Here is an 18,125-nt window from a genome sequence, read left to right as displayed (position 1 = left end):
TAATGCTATGTATATATATTTCAATGCTGTAAAATCCGCACCCCACTCTAACCCAGCCAAACACCTCATACTATTCAATACTCTCTTACTTCTCTCTACAATTCCCTTCACATGCTCCTTCCATGTTAATCTAGAATCCATTATCATTCCTAAGAATCGAAAGCTGCTTACTCTCTCTAAGTTCTTTCTGTACAAGTTTCACTTTTTATTTTCACTAATTTTCTTTTTTGAGAAGAACATTACTTTACTTTTCTCCACTGAAAATTTAAAACCCCACTCTTCTCCCCATTTCTCCACTTGATCTATCCCTTCCTGTAGTTTCTTAACTATGTGATCTATGTTGCCTCCCCTCTTCCATAACGCCCCATCATCTGCAAACAAAGATCTTCCCATTCCTGCTGGTATACTGTCGAATATATCGTTTATCATTATTGTAAATAACGTTGGGCTTATCACACTCCCCTGCGGTGTGCCATTCTCTACCACATAGCTCTCTGACACCTCCGACCCCATTTTAACTTGTATAACTCTTTCACTTAAATAATCCATAGTCCAGTTAAACATGTTTCCCTCAATTCCCATTCGATGCATTTTAATTAGCAATCCCTCTCTCCACAACATGTCATATGCCTTAAAAAACAATAAAATGATTAAAAAACATTAAAAAACACTGCTGCCACCGTTTCTTTATTTACATCATGTCCGAGGCACACTACTGGATCCATAGTGCTCCGACCTCTTCTAAACCCACTCTGATATCTAGTCACTGTCAAGTACCAGAGAGGGATTCAGCACGCAGATGCAGGGTCTTACGGTTCGAGATGGTTTTATTATAATAAACAGGACAGCAGATGACGGCACTGCAGGGCGATCTCCCGCAGCGCAAAAGAAAAGGCTATAAACGCCTGAGCCTCTCCTCTGTAACTACGAGGGAGGAGGAGCGCGGCTGTGAACGTTAACAAACTTAAAATCTCTCCACAACGGGAGGAAAACCAAAAGCTATGAACTCTTAACACAGCAAAGTCACGCTCTCAAAGTGAGGCGGAATAAAACAAAGGCGCACTCTTTCAAAACAGAGGCTCTATAAAACTTTATCTTTAACTTAAAGCTCTCCTTTAACGGAGGCGACTATAACAAGTAAGAACGAATAAATCACTTCGTGAAAATGGAGGAAAAACAAAGCTATGGAACTTACCGTAACAATAAATAAACTAGAAAATTTCTGAAGAAATTTTGATGGGTGCCAAGCTGCTGCCCGTCCACACAGAGACATATGAGTTAATGTGCTGAGAGTTGAAGGTCAAATTGAAGGTCAACCATTATATGATCGTAATCCAGTCTGAAATATGAGATTCTGGCTTGTTCTGGTGAAATCTGCTTTAGACACATAAGGCCCGGTTGATCTGTTCAGAATAATGGAAAACATATGAGTGAATGCGCGCTATCGCACGCATTTGTGTCGTCAGGGGCTGCCATGAAGCTGTTATCACAACTGATGTGTTGAGAGTAATGGAAACATATGAGTTAGTGCGCGCCATCGCGCGCATTTGTCTAATCAGGGGCTGGCATGAACCTGTTAATCTCTTCTGAATAATGGAAATTTATGAGTTAGTGCGCGCTATCGCGCGTATTTGTCTCATCAGGGGCTGGCATGAACCTATTAATCTGTTCAGATTAATGGAAAACATGAGTTAGTGCGTGCTATCGCGCGCATTTGTCTCATCAGGGGCTGACATGAACCTGTTAATCTGTTCTGAATAATGGAAATTTATGAGTTAGTGCGCGCTATTGCGCGCATTTGTGTCGTCAGGGGCTGCCATGAAGCTGTTATCACAACTGATGTGTTGAGAGTAATGGAAACATATGAGTTAGTGCGCGCTATCGCGCGCATTTGTCTCATCAGGGGCTGGCATGAACCTATTAATCTGTTCAGATTAATGGAAAACATGAATTAGTGCACACAGGGATCTTCCGGGATCTGCCGGAGAAACTCTCCCAGTCTGGACGTTATGGCCCTGAGTGCCCCGATTACCACTGGTAATCTGCCTTAAATTCCCAAATTGTTCCACTTCCTTCTTCAGCCCTTGGTATTTTTCAAGCTTGTCGTGTTCATTCTTTATGTTCTTCATTCTGCGCCTGGGGTATTATCTAGTGTGCCAAACTCTTATGTCTATTGTGCTTGTGATCAGGGCCTGTTCTTGAGCTTCCATGATTAGTGCCTCTGTATTGTATTTGAGACCAGCCTTTTCTGGCCACTAATGGGATTCTTATGAGTCACTTCTTCAATCTGTTGTGGTACATGTCATGCAGAGGCTTATTCTTCCATGATGGTTCCTCCTCGCCTCCCTTGGGTTTCAGCTGCCTGAGACATTCATTTAGCACTTCATCACTGGGGGTCATCTTCCTGATGTATTTTAAAATGTATTTATTTATGCACAAACATATCTTTTAAAATAATGTAAACAATTATTATGATTGAGATGTGCGAAGGTGAGGTATGAAACCCGAATAGGGCTTATATAAATAACCTCACCCATTAACACAATAATCAAACACCACATTTGTTACAAACAAAATAAAATATATCCTGGATATTCTTGTTTCATCTTGGACAGTGGCTCTGACGTTCACTAGTCCCCAGCCTCCCTCCTTCTGCTTAGTATACAATCTAAGGGTGTTGAACTTGAAGTGAAAGCATTGTGAGAAGCTTTCCTGTCTTGATATCAGTGGCTTCTATTTTCTCCTTTGGCCAGGTAATTATATCAGCGGGGATATCTGATGACTGGCAGAGCATACAGTATGTGTTGATGACTCAACTTTGAACTTCCCATTCAGCTGACTCTTCAGGACCTGCCTTACTCTTTGTAGACACTTGGTTGTGGATATCTTCCTTGCAGCATTTTCATGGATGCCATTAGCCTGTGAATCCCAAGGTATTTGCGGCTGTCCTTGACATCTGATATGGTGCCCTCTGGTAGTTCAATCCATGAAGTTGTAAACACCTTGCCTCTCTTTGATATAATTCAGCTGAATTTCTCTAGTCTGAATGACATCCTGCTATCCTTGCTCTATATCTTAGAGCGTTTTATCATTGAGTCGATGTCTTGCTCAGTCCTGGCTTACAGCTTGATGTCCATGAAGAGGAGGTAGCTGATAACTGCTCGACTTCAGAACTGATATCTGTAGCCACTCTTTGTGATGATGGCTGGGTTCATACCTATCAACGATAGAACTATCAACTATATATATATATAACCATAAACCATATATAAACAGCGCGTTTCTCTCTTGTAGTGTTTGTAGTGTTTCTCTCTTGCGGTCGTTCTGCCGTTTGCGTTGCGTGTGCCGCATTTTTCTCTTGCAGCGTTGAACTTTTGCTATTTGCAACGCGTTTGCACGTGTCGGCCACCGTACATTTATATATACATACATATATATATGCCAAATTTGTTAGTTGCAACTGCCACGATTTCATCTCGGACCTGTTGGAAAAACATCAAGAAAACCCGATTTCTGGCCAGATGCTCCGTGGTTAGAAGATTCTTTGGAAGGTCGCAAGCAGCATTTATTTCAACATGATACAAATTTGTTTTATTCCCAATCCGACTGGCGTGTGCAGTGACGTAGGTGCAACAGGAAATGAAGTCGCATGCGTACATCCCCCTTTCTTTTTGCTTTTTTTAACTGCACAAGCTGAGAAACAGCATGTCCGCAGCTATGATATCTGCAAGCAGCGCCAACGTGCACACTTCTGAAAATGACAACGGAGGTTTGTAGTTTTGTGTTCTCTTACAGAAATACGCTTAAACTGCTTCGTCAGTGGCTCCCTTGATCTTAACGACTCCAACGTCAGCCGTGGAATGGAATTAAGCTAGCTATCTGGCTAATTAGCAAAACAAGCGGCCGTAGCACCGGTATTAACTGAGATTTATTTTGTAAGTAATTCAGTTTATTACAGATTTTTAAATGGCGTTTGTCAGTTTCAGGAAACAAAAGGATACCGTGCCCGCTGCACGGCTGTAAGCGGGTGTACACAGAGGCGCGCGCTCTGGGGAGCCACGTCAAGGACCATGAGATCCCGGCTCAGTCTGTCCCTGGTAAGGCTCTGTTTGGGATGGGTACGGACCTTTGTGGAGGAACTCATGTGTAACAATGGTGGCTGCGTGAGGTCTTTGTGTTCCTCGTGCTGCTTGATTTATGGCTTACTCTTACACTTTATGGGTCCTGCTCGGTTTATCGAAATGACAAAATGTCCCTGAGAAATATGAAAAACCTCCAGTGTTCAAGGGAAAGGAGGCTGTCTTGAGCAAATTGTTACCTATGCTTGATAGCAGTTTGTACATCTGCGGGTTTGATTTGAGATTTTGACATAGATGAGCTGCACTTTCATGGTATAAGCAGATCATTGCCTCCCCACATGCCAAAATATGTGATTCTAGTAAAGTAATGTACTTGTTAGAAGGTAAAGGGCAGTTCAGTGTAACACATTTTATGCACACCTATGCTATATATTGCTCTTAATGTTCCTGAATGATTTGTCATTACGGTAGTGTAATGTTCTTGTATCTGAGCAGACTGGACATGAGAAGCTGAGTCACATGAGGTAACTGCAGTGTCCTTTCCTCAGGTAAGGTCCTCCTGTGCTCCACTACTGGCTGCAGTGGTTCTTTCGCCAACATGCAAAAACTGATGGAACATATGAGGCAACATCACAAACCCAACATATACTTCCAGTAAGTTATTCGGTACTGTACTTTCACACCCAGCTGGTATGGACTTCCTGTTGCAAACTGTTTTGAGTTTCAGGCTATGTTCACACTGCAGGCAGAAGCGGCCCAATCACAGTCCCATCACAGGGCCACACAGAGACAAACGATCACACACACACACACACTCCTGGGGACAATTTAGAGTCGCCAATTAACCTGCCGTGCATGTTTTTGGATGGTGGGAGGCGCCCGGAGAGAACTCTGTGTGGAGTTTGCATGTTCTCCCAGGCGGGAGTTGAACCTCGAACCCTCTTGCTGTGAGGGGACGGTGCTAACCACTGTACAACCCGGCCACTTTCATATGTGGTCCTAAATTGGATGCATATGGGATGTTTATCAAAGCAGCCTCAGACTGAACAGTCATGCTGTATTTCATCTGAAGCGAGACAGATGTCATAAAACTGCGCCAGAGGACACGGGATGCGGCACAATCAAATGTAAACAATGCATGGCAGATGCTACCACGCATCATTAAAATTAGTGCCCTCATTTTTCTCAACCGTCTTCTTCCCTTTAAAACTTGGGCATAATGTTGTCAGCTCCGATTCCACAACAACTAAACGTGTAGCATCTGTATTTACTTCTGTAACTGCAGCGTCTTCTGTGCATGCGAGTCACTGCAAGGCCCTGGACTGTGATGTCGGTCGTATTTAAATGATGTCGCAGAAAACTCGTATCTCAGCAAGAAAACGGAGCTAAACATTAAGACTTGCAGTGTGAAGGTAGCCACAAAGTGTCTTTCTTTTTCTGAAGATGTGAGAGCTGTCGCACGAAGCTGCGGTCCTACCGTAACCTCTTGGGGCACCTGCACACCTGTTCCAAAGTGACACGGGGCAAACCAAAAGCTGTTGAGCCAACACCCCTCCTCCCTGTCACTGTAAGCAGCCCAAACACAATCCCCAAGGCCCCTGATCAGCAACCCCCGTGGCTTGAATCTGTGTCTTCACCGCAGCAACTGCCTCTTCAAATCGCAAATCCTGATGGATCCTTTGCTGCTGTTGGTCCACAGCCAGGCTCTGCTGACCCCCCTGTGCTTGGTCCCCCCATTTTGGCTCTCCCAGAGACCCACCCCTCTAAGCTTTCACCCCCACAACTCACCGAAGCAGCTTTCCAGCCCCCGCTCGGGAACGAAGCCTCTGATGCACCTCCCTCTCTAAATGTTGCTGCTCGACAAGCAGCTCCTGACTCCTCGGGGGCCCGGGCTCAGCACCAGACACAGACTAGATCTCCTGAGGCCATCCAGCCTGCTCCAGGACCAGCAGCTTCCTCTCATCCTGGGTCTTCAGCTGTCTGGAAAAAGAATCCAGGTGAGCTTCTCCAGTAATCCGGTCACCTAAGCACCATGAAGCTGCTGACTCCCTATTGGCTACTGCTTTTCTGTGTGCGGTTTCAACATTTTCCCTGTGCCTTTGCAGGTTTTCTCTTTATGTACGATCATGTTTTTCTGTGTGTAGAATAAGATGAAAATAATCATCTGCAGATTCCTGTTGGCCCCTTAATTCCACATTAATGCATTTCTACACCTTAAGCCAAGATTAATATGAATTATTTAGTTTGTTGATATTAATTTGATGTCGACAACAGTTAATATTTTAGATTAATGCTTTTAACTGAATTCAGTATTAGTATCAATATCTATGTTATTGCTCCTGAAAAGTGTTTTTTCTTGCATCAGGCATGGCGTGCAGCAGACGTGTCCTTTGGGAGCACACCAGAGGGCGCTACACTTGTATCCAATGTGGCCACATAGTAACCAACCGCAAGGAAATGACTCAGCACATCAAAAGCCATCACAGCTCTAACAAGGCTTCAGACAGCACAGGGAACATGTAGTGTGGCACTTCCCATGTCCGCTTTCTGTTGAGGCCTAATTCAGATGCTGCTCACTGGTTCTGCTCAGGACAACCGAACAGCAGCAGTAATGCGCTTCATGCCTAAGCTCATCATTTGAAAGTTATCATTTGTTTCCTTTGTGTGTTTCTTCAAAAGTTAGGCAGGTGTAATGAGAATCTTTTTTTAAATATCCAACTGCTAGTTCACACACAGCAGGCTTGATGTCAACCCAACTTAATGCTGCCAGTCTTTGGCGGTTAACTGGAAAGCAGAAGTACCTGATAAGACACGAGTCATACTTGTTGCTACGTCACGGGAAGGAAAGTTGAATATATTTCCTGCTCTCTCATAGGACTTGGTTATGTAACCTTTCACAGAGGGGAGATAAGGCAGTTTTTTTCTCGTGTCCACAGAAATATTGTTTCTTCTTCTTAGAAGGGACGGTTCCACGTGACTGTTAAAGTTTTCTCTTCAGGGTAATAAATAAAAGAACATTTTGAACCCCCTTCCTCGTCTGTGGCTCTCAGTACCAAGTCCGTTGTTTGCCACTGTAAAGATTTCTATTTTGAGTCCAAATGAAACTACATTGTGTATTTATTGTAAAATCAGCATTTCCTGTCATGATCTGCGTCTTTGTGGACAGACACTCCATGCTCTGAATGACGGTGAAGAATACAAAGCCTGTGTGGCACGAGTGTCTGAAGAACTGAACGTAAAAGTGCTTTGAGAAGTCAACTCAATTACACAAATGCAGTCTCACTTAATTCCAATCCCACATGAGCCATCGTTACAATAAAGACCAAGTCAAAAAGTTTGTTTTTATTTGGGTTAATCAGATTTAGCACTTCACGATACACTTCACTGCTCAGTGTCAGAGTTCAGTTCAGCTCCATGCCTCTGCACAGCCATACATTCTTCCCAACAACCACCAACACTTTGCCCCTTTTCATTAGCATTACAAACACACCCATAAATTAACTATTTGGAAACGAGACGACACCACATAACTAGAGGTCCCACTTGATCATTCACATGTGAATCATTTGACATTACCACATGCAGACTGAGAAGCTGTTTCAAACAAACGCACCCCATTATGATTAGATATTCTATATAAAAGTCATGGGTGAGGGGGGCATATACATGCTGTTCTGCAATAACAAGAAGCAGACAAGTTGTCCAGTAGTATCATCTACCTTCGCCTCAACTTCATATGCGTGGCATTTTAAAAAAGAAGACCTAGATCTGCTCATTCTCATTGTCTTACACTGTTGCACTTTCAATTTCTGTTAATATAACAAAACCTGCTGAAATTAACAGGAAACATTATTTCAGATGAGGGCAGGCTGTTAAGAAAAAAAAAAAAAGGAATCGTAAACAAGTGCATACAAAAACAGAATTAAGTGCCAACTGTCCAGCCTTAAGCAGTGTCGATTTTTTTTGTTTGTTTCAGTTTGAGGTTTAAAAAAATCTCTTCTGGTCAATTGCGTACATCTTTCCTGCTGGAAGCTTCCGGAAAAATAAGCTGTTGCCTCGACTCATGTTGCCCTGGAATAAAAAAAGGAAAGTGTTGACAAAGAACAATGCTTAAATCTGAAAAAGGCCTTTAAAGAGGACCTAATTTGTGTTGGGAATGACTCGAGTGAATTCCATGATTCTAAACGCTTGCTGTTAACACAGAAGATCACTTCATTTATTACTTCTACTGACTGCTTGAATCTATAATGTCAAAGACAGCATCTTTATGTGAAGAAAAATAATAATACGTTTTTGTAATGCACCGATTTCATGAGGTTCTGTTCTGCTGTGACTCGATGAGCTTTATGTAAACAGTTCCACTGTGATCCATGTACTGTGTACTGTCACACTAATGGATTGAGTTTGAAGCATCTACCTCTCTGCTCAGATGCCTCCAGCAGTCCACCCAGGTTGGATATTCAGATGCATAGGGAGGCAGGCCTCCAGCAAGCCTGACAGGACAGCAGACACATGAGTCATCGGGATTTAATCCAACAGACTGAAACGAACAGATAACCTGCCAACTCACCCGCAGTTATTGACAGCCATGAGGTTGGACACCAAGACAAAAGGGTATGTGAGCATACTAGCAAAGAACTGGAAGAAAGAGCAGAAGGTGAGACAATGACGTAAAAACACAGTGGTGCACTGCTGAGGGCTGATCAACTCACCCCTGTCACAGCCTGAGAGCAGTTCTTGATTTCTCCAGTGTGACTCATCTGGAAGGAGGAAGAGTAGCAGCGTTAGCTCTGTGTCCCTCAGTGTGGGGGGCGATAAGGGACAATTTAAAGAAATACCAAGCCACGCTCACTGAAATTAAAATCCTGACACGCTTACAAAAAACCCCAAAAAGCTTTCCACCATTTCTCTCAATTGTCTTCATTTGGAAAACATTTATCAGTCAAGCAGCTGAGATGAAGGAATATGAATGTATGTGTCACATGTTGATTCAGGTTTGTCATCCCTGACCATGAACAGCACTCATTTTGTGTCTGGTTCTGGGAACCAGTGCATCTCTCCATGGACCGTTTGTAATGTGCTTTAACTTTCTCGTGTCCTTAAGCCTGTCAGCTAGCAAGAACGCTGCCAGAAATACTACGCTTTATTTCAGGGGCAGAATGTCTTTGCCATGAGATTCAACAACACAACAGACGCCGACACATGGGGGCATCTTGAGTTGGAAACAGTTTGGTTGCACTGTCAAAATGCAACTAAAAGGTTGATATGAAATGTCCTCGGGAAGACCTCGATAATCACCCACAGGCTGCAATACAGAACATATTCTCGTATGATTCCTAAGGCACAATTACCGTTTAGGCATCTTCAGGATAGCGCTTAGTTTTGAAGTCCCACATTAAATGTGACTGTTCTGATGGTCTTCTAGGAACTGTTCAACTAACATCTATAGCTTCTGGTGAACAGAAAGCCCCACAATGTTCCCCGTGTAGCGGGCCAACAGTCTCTCCCACCCTATTATAAAGACAGCCTTTTCTTTTTTAGGTTTATGGGATTTCATGTGAAAATTGTTGGGTCAACATATTGAAGAGGTTCTCGTTTTAAACTCTGAGATGGAACTTTTTTATTTCCTGAATGAAAACCAATATCAGACACCTCGATCCAGAGTGGCCTGCTGCAGTAGTTTTGGACATACTTTGCATCTTTTTTTTTTTTCTGAAACATTTGTCAATGTCAGTCTGGATGCTGGGCTACTGGAAGGACTTCTGCAGCTAACTGGTCTTTTTAAATCCATGGCAACAGCAGTTAGTAACCTGTTGGAGCAGCTAATTGAGCTCTCCAAAGCAAATACTACCTGGAATAACACGAGGTGTGAGATCGCTGGCGGATAAAACAGGCGAGCTTGGACCCCAGATGATGACACAGCATGAATATTGGGAATCCAACATGACATGCCTGCAGTACCCTTGTTACCGTTGCTCAGATAAGGAGCAGAACCCAACAATAGCTATAATCCAGTTAATCTCATCATGTGGACCCACTGATTGACCTTTCTTGCAAGAAATAAATACATAAAAGACAACTTAGTTGTTCTTCTTGTATTGAAACTCACTTAAGAAAATGTCTACAACATAACCAACAAAAACACTAACTAAAGAAGCAGTCCTGCAACAGGGACCCCAACTGGAGAACCACTTCTCTGTGGACCCCAAAACTGGGCATCCTTGGAGCCAAACGTTGACAGATTTATGTCAGGACATAGAAATCCTTAAACCAAATTCCCATTCGGTTAAGCAACCCTTAAGTGAAGCAGGTGATTTGTAAAGGTGACATACCGAGTCATCAATAGCATAGGTATTGATGAGGTGAGCCAGCAGGTTACAAATCCAGAGAGACAGAATGTCACCCAGCAGGCGAGGAATCAAACCCCTAGGGAAAAAGAAAAGGGAAAACAGAATGACAGAAAACTAAATTAACGTCATGCACTGTTTATTCTTAATTGCCCAAGGGTAGCAGTAAAAGCTTGAAGTAGAAGTTACCTTCTTAATTGGAGATAAATCTAGAATACCAAAAAAATATTAAAATGAGTATTTCAGTGTTTCTGCTAAACCTTTAATATGGCTAAAAATGCTCTTTTGACCCAAGCGACTGCAGCAGGTTGAGCAGGGGAACTACGCTTTGGAGCACATCTGTGTCCAAGCCTGAGGTGGATTAAGGAAAAGGTTTATGAACAATGTGAAATACGTTATTAGTCAAAGGATTGGGAAATCAATCGATTCTTTTCCTCACGATTTTCTTCCCTTAAAATTAAAGGAATTCTAGCTACAGTAATGCCTTTGGACTTCACCTGTACAGCAGATCTCAGTTTACTTTTCACTTTTCTTTTGAAGCCAAAGTAACAACACCACTGGGAATGGTTTAATTAATTAATTCAATCAATCAAACATTCTTAAATCAGGCATCGGAGGCATTGCTCTCTGGACGTACAACACAAAGAGATCCAGTAACAGCAGACGTGTTCGGTTCAGATCAAAGTTAGTTTTTACACTTCTGTTCTGGAAATCTCGCTTCATCTATGGGACAAGAGAGAATGTGGAATTTATTTGTCATTAACTTTTTTCTCCAGATACTGAAGAGAAATTCAGATTTATTTTACATTCAACGGACAACGACGTTTTCTTTTGAGTTTTAAAAAGTGTCAGCGATGTCAGGGACAGGTTCCCGCTACTTTGGAGACTGGAAAGGGAGCAGTGTTCACTTCTGAGCTTTTTCCACAAAAGAATTTAGGGGTCCGTTTGATTAAAAGAAGCACATTTAAGGCACATTTTATCAGTGGGCACCGAGGATCAAATATTCATTCTTCAAAAGCCATTTGCACTGGGCATACGTACTTTGTTCATGACAACAAAATGGCACAGCAAATATATTACTTACGCAAAGAAGCCCAAAAGGCCTTCCTCTCTGTAAACTGTAACAATGGAGTCAAACACCCCACTGAAAAGAGAAGAAAAAAAGGGAAACTTTTAAAGCATTTCTGCGGCTCTTCTTATCAGGGCTTAGTCGATTCAATTTAAAATGTACCTGTATTTTGTTTCTCTGCCAATAAACTGGACCATGCATCGTAAAGTAATTACTAGAAAACAAATAAGAAAAAAAGGAAATTCAGATCAATCTTGCCACATAAATGCAACCACATAATTCAAGACTCAAACCAGTTCAAAGTTGTGAGCGGAGTGGTGACATACCATGAAAGGGATGTGTGACCACGGTAGCGCAGGAACGAGCAATCATCTCTTTGGTCGTCTGAGGAACAAACAGAAAACCGTGAGGACAGGTGGAGCCAAGCAGACATCAGATCAAGCTGACGTAGCCGGCCATCATCACTTCATCCAGCTGAGTACAAAACAAAGCCCAGTCTAGCTCCATCAGATATCACAACAACCGAATATCACATGGAAATCTGAATGAGTTCACTGTAGCCCAACCACTTCAGTGTTAATACACAGAAATTTAAAGTAATGCATTTTTTGTTTTCAACCACTTAACATTTTATTGACAACATACTACCAGTGGATTCAACTCAGTTTTATTTGGAGGAGGGGGTATCCGCAACGTTCACTGCGCAGGGGCTCCGGAACATCAGCAGGTGGGACACCATCGCTGAGCATGTGCTGCTGTCAGTCTTCTCTGCTGACCTGCATGCTGCGTCCCACTCGCCTCCCGCAGTTGTGGATATTTACAGATGCATGCAGTACTCTTACAGCCTAATCTGCTTCTGACCGCATTGGAAAGAAAACCCCGGGAATTCTACATCAACTTTCTGGATGACGACAACCTAATGACGAGCTGTTAAATCAGAGGGCTGATCGCAATGTTGTCTTCAACTCTGCTTCAGGTGACAAACGTCAAGCAGACAGCCGGGGTGTGTGATGGGGTGAGTGTGGCTTCATGATACTGTGTAAACCTTTGAAGATCTACTTCATCATATACAACCTGATGTCTAATAAGCAGTAATGACTGAAATATTGGGAAATCCTATTTTTACCGATGGAAAATTAAAACGAGCACCGTGTAGAAAAGGGGAAACTGAAATGATTTAAAAACAACTATTTATCACAATCTATTTCATACTAAAAATATGCAAAAATTTTAATCAATAAAAACTGGATCTCACTCCTACTGAGAAACAGTGAAATTGATCCAAATGTAAAAGCAAAGAATGCTCAAACCAACACATATACTGCATTTCTTTTTAATAAACACTCACTAACCCAAGTTCTACAAACATGCTTCATTGGTAAGACTGCTGTTGTAACTTCTGGGTCTTCACTCGTACATGATACAAACAAGATGATGCTCATCTCCGAGGAGCCTCTATGACTCTGCTATGGAACAGGCCCTTTATCACCCTGTTGCTGTCCGAGTGAAAAGCAAGGCTGCCGTGGATCTCCTGGACAGCTAAAATAGATCTTTTATGAAGCTGATGCACATTAAAAAGAAAAGCCAAAGCTGTTGAGGCAGATGCCTGCTCTTACTCTACGTAACCCCCCCGATGACTCGTATTATGTGAGCTATATAAGTAACACTAAAGACACTAAACTGTGTGACCCGACGGTGTTTGGCTGTCATTGAACAGAACAGAATGTGTCGTACCTCATTAACAACATGCTGCAGGGAGCCCTCCACAGCCTTCTGCTGGCCACCCAGTACCTGGACATCAGAGACAAAACTCGTTTTTTTCTGTTTATTCTTCATTATACACAGTACAGAAATAACCTAAAACAAGCAGAGAACTGAGGGAGGACATGTGAAGGACCCTTACAAGACCTGGTGTGGGGTCAGTTTAGTCCTTACCCTCCCCCTGCAGTACTTGAATGTCCTTGTTTTAATGTCAGACAGACCAACTATACATTGCTGTTCTGACTCCAGGAATATATATATATATATATATATATATATATATTGGACATTAGTTCAGAAGGATGAGCTGAGGATGCAAATCAAAGCTAGTTGGCTTCTGGTGTGCTCCGGGCATGCTGAAAAAGGGCCTGTATTTGGAAAGGGTCATTGGTAAGTTTGTCATTAACGTTGGTTGGTTTATGGCTTCACACATTTTAAAAAGATGGTTTTAGATAGTCGGACTTTGCATCCTCCAACTGTTCAATATCTTGGATCAGTAGCCACAGCCACCAACAAACGTGCTACCCTATTACAAACAGGGAAAGATCATTTTTCACTTTAAAGATAGTGATCCAGATCTGAAACTACATTTTATGCAGCTCTCTGAAATGAACCAATCCTTACTCTCACTGTGTAACCTTAAAACACTTTATAGAAAGAGCCAAATAAACTGTATTTTGAGTGGATATCAACTGGATTAAAGGGGAACTCTGGTATTTTTAAACCTAGACCTTATTTCTGGCATGAAATACGTTCATCGACTCACAGAGAAAAGTTTGGTGAAAGTCGGCGTCCTTCAGAAGATATTTAGAAAACTCGTAAGAACGTCCATCTTACTCAAAGTCGTTCATGTTGTCAAAATCTGATAAATATCCTGCCATGTTGCACAAAACTATCAGCAGCAAACTCTGTGTGAAGTTAGCCGACTGTCACAGAGCACGGAGTGAATAAACTGTGCTGCAGGGGGGCGTGTGGATGAAGTGGTCCCAGTAGAGTGCCTGTGTAGAAATCCCTCCGTTAGCTCTCCTATAGCCGCAAGTAGCCACATAACAGCAGCTATGAGCTAACAGAGCTATAGCACACGTTCATTCATTCATTCTTCTTAAAGTATTGGTGAAATAAAGACAGATAATGCCTTATTTAAAGGCTGCACCGTCCCTGCCCCATTAACTCCGTTATATTATCTAAATAGCTTCCGAAGGACGCCGACTTTCGCAAAACTGTTTTCTTATTTCATGCCAGAAATAAGGTCTAGGTTTAAAAATACTGGAGTTCCCCTTTAACATTAACGCCGAACATTCTGTCGCTCTCAGCAGAAAAAAAAATAAAACTCTCTTACCTGAGGTGTACCCTGTTCCTGACATTTCTGTAAGATAGAACAGGAAACATCAAAACACCTAAATGAATAAGACTTGGTGAGTTACATTCACAGCCTGTCTAGCAAATAAATGAGTTCATTCCTCTATTCAATGCCAGAACTACTACAAACAATCCAATTGGAATATGGTATTAAAAGCCATCACAGAGATCTACATGTACACATAAGCAAGCAGAATTGCATATGTGTATGTGCCGTTTGAATAAGAAGATAATGAAACTGAAACAGCACAGAGAAAATAACAGTGTTGTCAAGTGTATGGCTAACAATACAGTTACATTACAAAATGTTTAAAGGCATGGTTTCAGAAGTGACCCTTCAATACGAGGAACAAGCTTTGGGTCGGATTCTATTATTTCATTGTGCACTTTATCTATTCAGGCCTACCTGCACAACTTTGCTGTGCACAACAGTGCCAATGGAGCTGGCACAGAGCCTTGGACCAAGCCCTTTGAAGAGACCCGCTTTTCCATCAATCTTAATGATGTGTTTTGCTGAAGTATAAAAAAATATACATCAAGTTAGAAAGGATAGAAAACCTCAAGAAAAAAAGTGATATACTATGTAAAATTTAAATAGAGCAATTGTTGGAATCTCTCACGACTAATACGTTTATTTAGCAAAAGATCTGTAACATTCGGATAGAAGAAGGAGAATCTCGGGGAGGCCGGCTGTTTCTGAGGTAAAGATTAGGAGGGATTAGCCAGCGGAAGAGTGCCAAAAAAAAAACATGAAGGACTCTCTGTCACTTACATGGGGGACAAAGATGGAAACCAGTGTTGAAAGGCAGAAATGCATACATCTTTTTTTTAAAACAGACAGCTTTGCAGAAGAAATCCCTGCTTGGGATCAGAACTGTCGTCACTGGTGTAGCCACTGGTGCACGTTAAAATGAAAGGAATCCGATGCACTGAGGTGAAGTGATAAACGTTAACAGTGGTCTCATTACTGAACATTTCTAATTACTTTTGGAAGTCCTCAATACAAGATCTTCCAGTCAAATAGGAAGGAGACTACATGGCTTGTTATGAGTGCGCAGTTCAACAGGCAGCACCTGTGATGCTGTACATGTAGCACAACAGCATGGTTCTGTAAATGGAGTCCAGGTGATAGACTGGAATGCCGGCAGTCCAGTGTGGACATGTTAGCCAAAATCTGGCACATTTTAAAAGGAAAGATGTAGCAATGAAAATGTGTGAGTAGATGTAAACCCTATATCAAGAAAGACCAGAAAAACTTTTTAAACCGTAGTTCTCAGAAGTATGACGCGCTGGATGTGTCACGGAGGAATAAGGACGCTTTTTACAATGCAAACTGTAGTCCCATTAGGGTGTGTAGATGTGAGCATTAGGTTTAGCAGGCAGACCGCTTGAATTCAACATTTTAAATGTAACGAGCTCCATGAAATTAATCACTGGTCTGTGAATGTCCGACTGGTTTAAGTATTTAGTAGTTTAACATGAGTCCAGTTGAAATAGTTTTTTCAGCTTTAATACAGACGTGCGCATATTTACTTTGTGTGAATATTTCCACAAGGCGTTTGGTAGAGCTTAAGGAGAAAGCTTCAGGTGGACTATTTCACAGCCTTTTACCACTCTGTACAGATCATCACTTTATGGTGTCTCATGTTCTCACTGATGAGTAAAACATTCAAGTTTCAACAGAATGGAAATCACATGCACTGAGATGATCAAGAACTGCAGCAAATGTGACTGAGTCCATACCCCGGACACTCATACTCACCATAGGCAAACAATCCAGGCAGTTGGTGGACTTGTCTCCCAAACAGGTTCCTGCCCAGGCTCGGAGGGAGCGGCTCGTGTCCTACCTGACAACAAAGACAGTAATCTCAGCTCATATGTTCCACCTGGCTCCTCCACAGCTCCTGCTTTCATTTACACACATCTACCTGCTGACAAATTACGGTCATTATGTCAAGGCAAGTAGTTTGTGGTCTTTTAACTAACACTTAATAGAAAGCACAAGCGCAAAAGTTGCAAAAGGACTCAGATAAGCTGGTCATTTAGCGATTGCTAAGTTTAGCTTACAGAGTATCTCAGCTAGCAAAAGAAACAGGCTCCCGGACTCAGTGCAAGAGATTTATCATTTAAGAAACATGACTACAACAAGACAGCAAAGTGATACTCTGTCACCACAACATTCCATTAGCTTTTTCAAACGGATTAACTTCTCCAGTGTGCGAGAATCTGCCAGAACTATCAAAGTGTGCTTCCACACAGCAACACGACAAGCTGTTCAGCAGAGAGCACGGAGCTGAGAACGCAGCGGACCTCTGGCTGTAAGAAAAGAACTTAAACATTATTATTACATCTCAGGGCTTCTAATCATCGTCTTCCATTCTGCTTTCAGTACAGAAAGCAGGGCATTCGTAAACTTTAAAACGCGGCTTAAACACCGTTTCCGCCAACCTCTTGGTGTTTTGGAAATAAAGGTCACAGGGACATCAGAGCAGCTCCCACTCACACCTGGACATTTGCCATTTATATGCTGCATGTATGAGCGACAGCCATTCATCAAAGTACTTGTAATGTCATACTGCCGAAATTAATCTGCTGGTAAGCAAAACAATAATAAACGGCTTTATTTTCGGTGGTGAATGACAGCTTCCTCTTCAGGCCACTAACCAGCTGAGAAATAAGTAAAGACCACGTTAAAATGGCTCCTGTTCCAGCCTCGTCATCATAGCGCCTGCACAAACGCTTCTCTTCTTACCTGGATCAGGACTTTAATGTACATCAGAGGGTGGGAGAGGACGGTGAGCCCTGATCCAAGCAATACTTGGCCACACGTGTCCGCCATTTTCGGAGAGACAGGGGAGACAGGAAATTATCCTGTTTCTTCTTGAGCAGGGAGCCGACAGCGGCCATATTTTACTCATCAGAACGGTACCGCCATCTAGTGTTTACAAAGAGCATGAAGTTTAAAAAAAGAATGTCAGTCCTTCACAGGGCATGTATGAATACAGACCTCAGTCATACACACAGCCTTCTCTTTACCTGAGTTTTTATGATTTTTGATGGTAACCTTTTCTGTTCCCCTGAGCAAACACCACCCACATTGAGTGGATGCTCAGGAGGGGAGGGGAAAAAATATATCCGATTTGATAATCAAGAGGCAAGGGCAGTCAGAAGGGAAAGAGACAAGCTGGCAGCGATTAGGACACTGTGGGACAAGTGGGTAAAACAACTTCCACTGCTCTATAACGCAGGCCCTAATGTCACAGTGGATGAAAGGCTAGTGGGATTCAGAGTTTGCTGCTCATTTAGGCAATATATGCCTTCGAAACCATCTAAATACGGCATAAAAATCTGGGCAGCATAAGATGCAAACACCAGCTATGTATTGAACATGCAGCTTTACACCGGAAAGCCAGTGTAGTGAAGGCCTTGTAATGACGTATGGTCTTAGGGGGCACAACAACGTGCTTTTTTTGGGGGGGAAAAACGAGGGAATTATCCTAATTGAACTTT

At 42.4% G+C, this 18,125-nt stretch overlaps 2 protein-coding genes across 3 annotated transcripts; one reads left to right on the top strand and one right to left on the bottom strand.

Annotated features, from left to right (window-relative positions):
- Positions 1 to 3,663: 3,663 nt before the first annotated feature.
- Positions 3,664 to 7,819, top strand: znf414 (zinc finger protein 414). Of its 2 annotated transcripts, none has more exons than XM_072381103.1 (5): positions 3,664 to 3,769; positions 3,981 to 4,097; positions 4,628 to 4,733; positions 5,523 to 6,076; positions 6,445 to 7,819. In XM_072381103.1, exons 1-5 carry the CDS (start codon positions 3,706 to 3,708, stop codon positions 6,600 to 6,602), a joined length of 999 nt encoding a protein of 332 aa, XP_072237204.1. In that variant the 5' UTR covers positions 3,664 to 3,705; the 3' UTR covers positions 6,603 to 7,819. The 2 variants fall into 2 exon arrangements, with proteins under 2 accessions (XP_072237204.1, XP_072237205.1); XM_072381104.1 differs by having other exon boundaries at positions 3,673 to 3,769; positions 3,987 to 4,097.
- mtch2 (mitochondrial carrier homolog 2) lies at positions 7,407 to 17,503 on the bottom strand. The gene is made up of 13 exons (XM_072381105.1): positions 17,368 to 17,503; positions 16,378 to 16,462; positions 15,022 to 15,128; positions 14,596 to 14,622; positions 13,230 to 13,286; positions 11,822 to 11,879; positions 11,658 to 11,709; positions 11,511 to 11,570; positions 10,412 to 10,505; positions 8,792 to 8,839; positions 8,650 to 8,717; positions 8,497 to 8,572; positions 7,407 to 8,150 (listed from the first exon to the last, which is right to left on the bottom strand). The coding sequence occupies exons 1-13, from the start codon at positions 17,452 to 17,454 to the stop codon at positions 8,064 to 8,066; spliced, it is 906 nt and encodes a 301-aa protein (XP_072237206.1). The 5' UTR covers positions 17,455 to 17,503; the 3' UTR covers positions 7,407 to 8,063.
- Positions 17,504 to 18,125: the final 622 nt, after the last annotated feature.

The sequence above is a fragment of the Leuresthes tenuis genome, unplaced genomic scaffold, assembly GCF_036924035.1.
Source record: "Leuresthes tenuis unplaced genomic scaffold, fLeuTen1.0.hap1 SCAF_2, whole genome shotgun sequence".
Taxonomy (NCBI): domain Eukaryota; kingdom Metazoa; phylum Chordata; class Actinopteri; order Atheriniformes; family Atherinopsidae; genus Leuresthes; species Leuresthes tenuis.
This window is presented reverse-complemented; position numbering and strand designations above follow the sequence as displayed.

Bases quoted from the DNA above. Each gene is read 5' to 3' on its own strand.
- znf414 (XM_072381103.1), top strand. From the start codon at position 3,706: ATGTCCGCAGCTATGATATCTGCAAGCAGCGCCAACGTGCACACTTCT. The intron at 3,770-3,980 runs GTTTGTAGTTTT...GGCGTTTGTCAG, and splicing joins TTCTGAAAATGACAACGGAG to TTTCAGGAAACAAAAGGATA. The intron at 4,734-5,522 runs GTAAGTTATTCG...CTTTTTCTGAAG, and splicing joins AAACCCAACATATACTTCCA to ATGTGAGAGCTGTCGCACGA.
- mtch2 (XM_072381105.1), bottom strand. From the start codon at position 17,454: ATGGCGGACACGTGTGGCCAAGTATTGCTTGGATCAGGGCTCACCGTC. The intron at 10,506-11,510 runs GTAAGTAATATA...CTTTTTCCCTAG, and splicing joins GGCCTTTTGGGCTTCTTTGC to GGGTTTGATTCCTCGCCTGC. The intron at 8,573-8,649 runs GTGAGTTGGCAG...CTGTCCTGTCAG, and splicing joins ATGGCTGTCAATAACTGCGG to GCTTGCTGGAGGCCTGCCTC.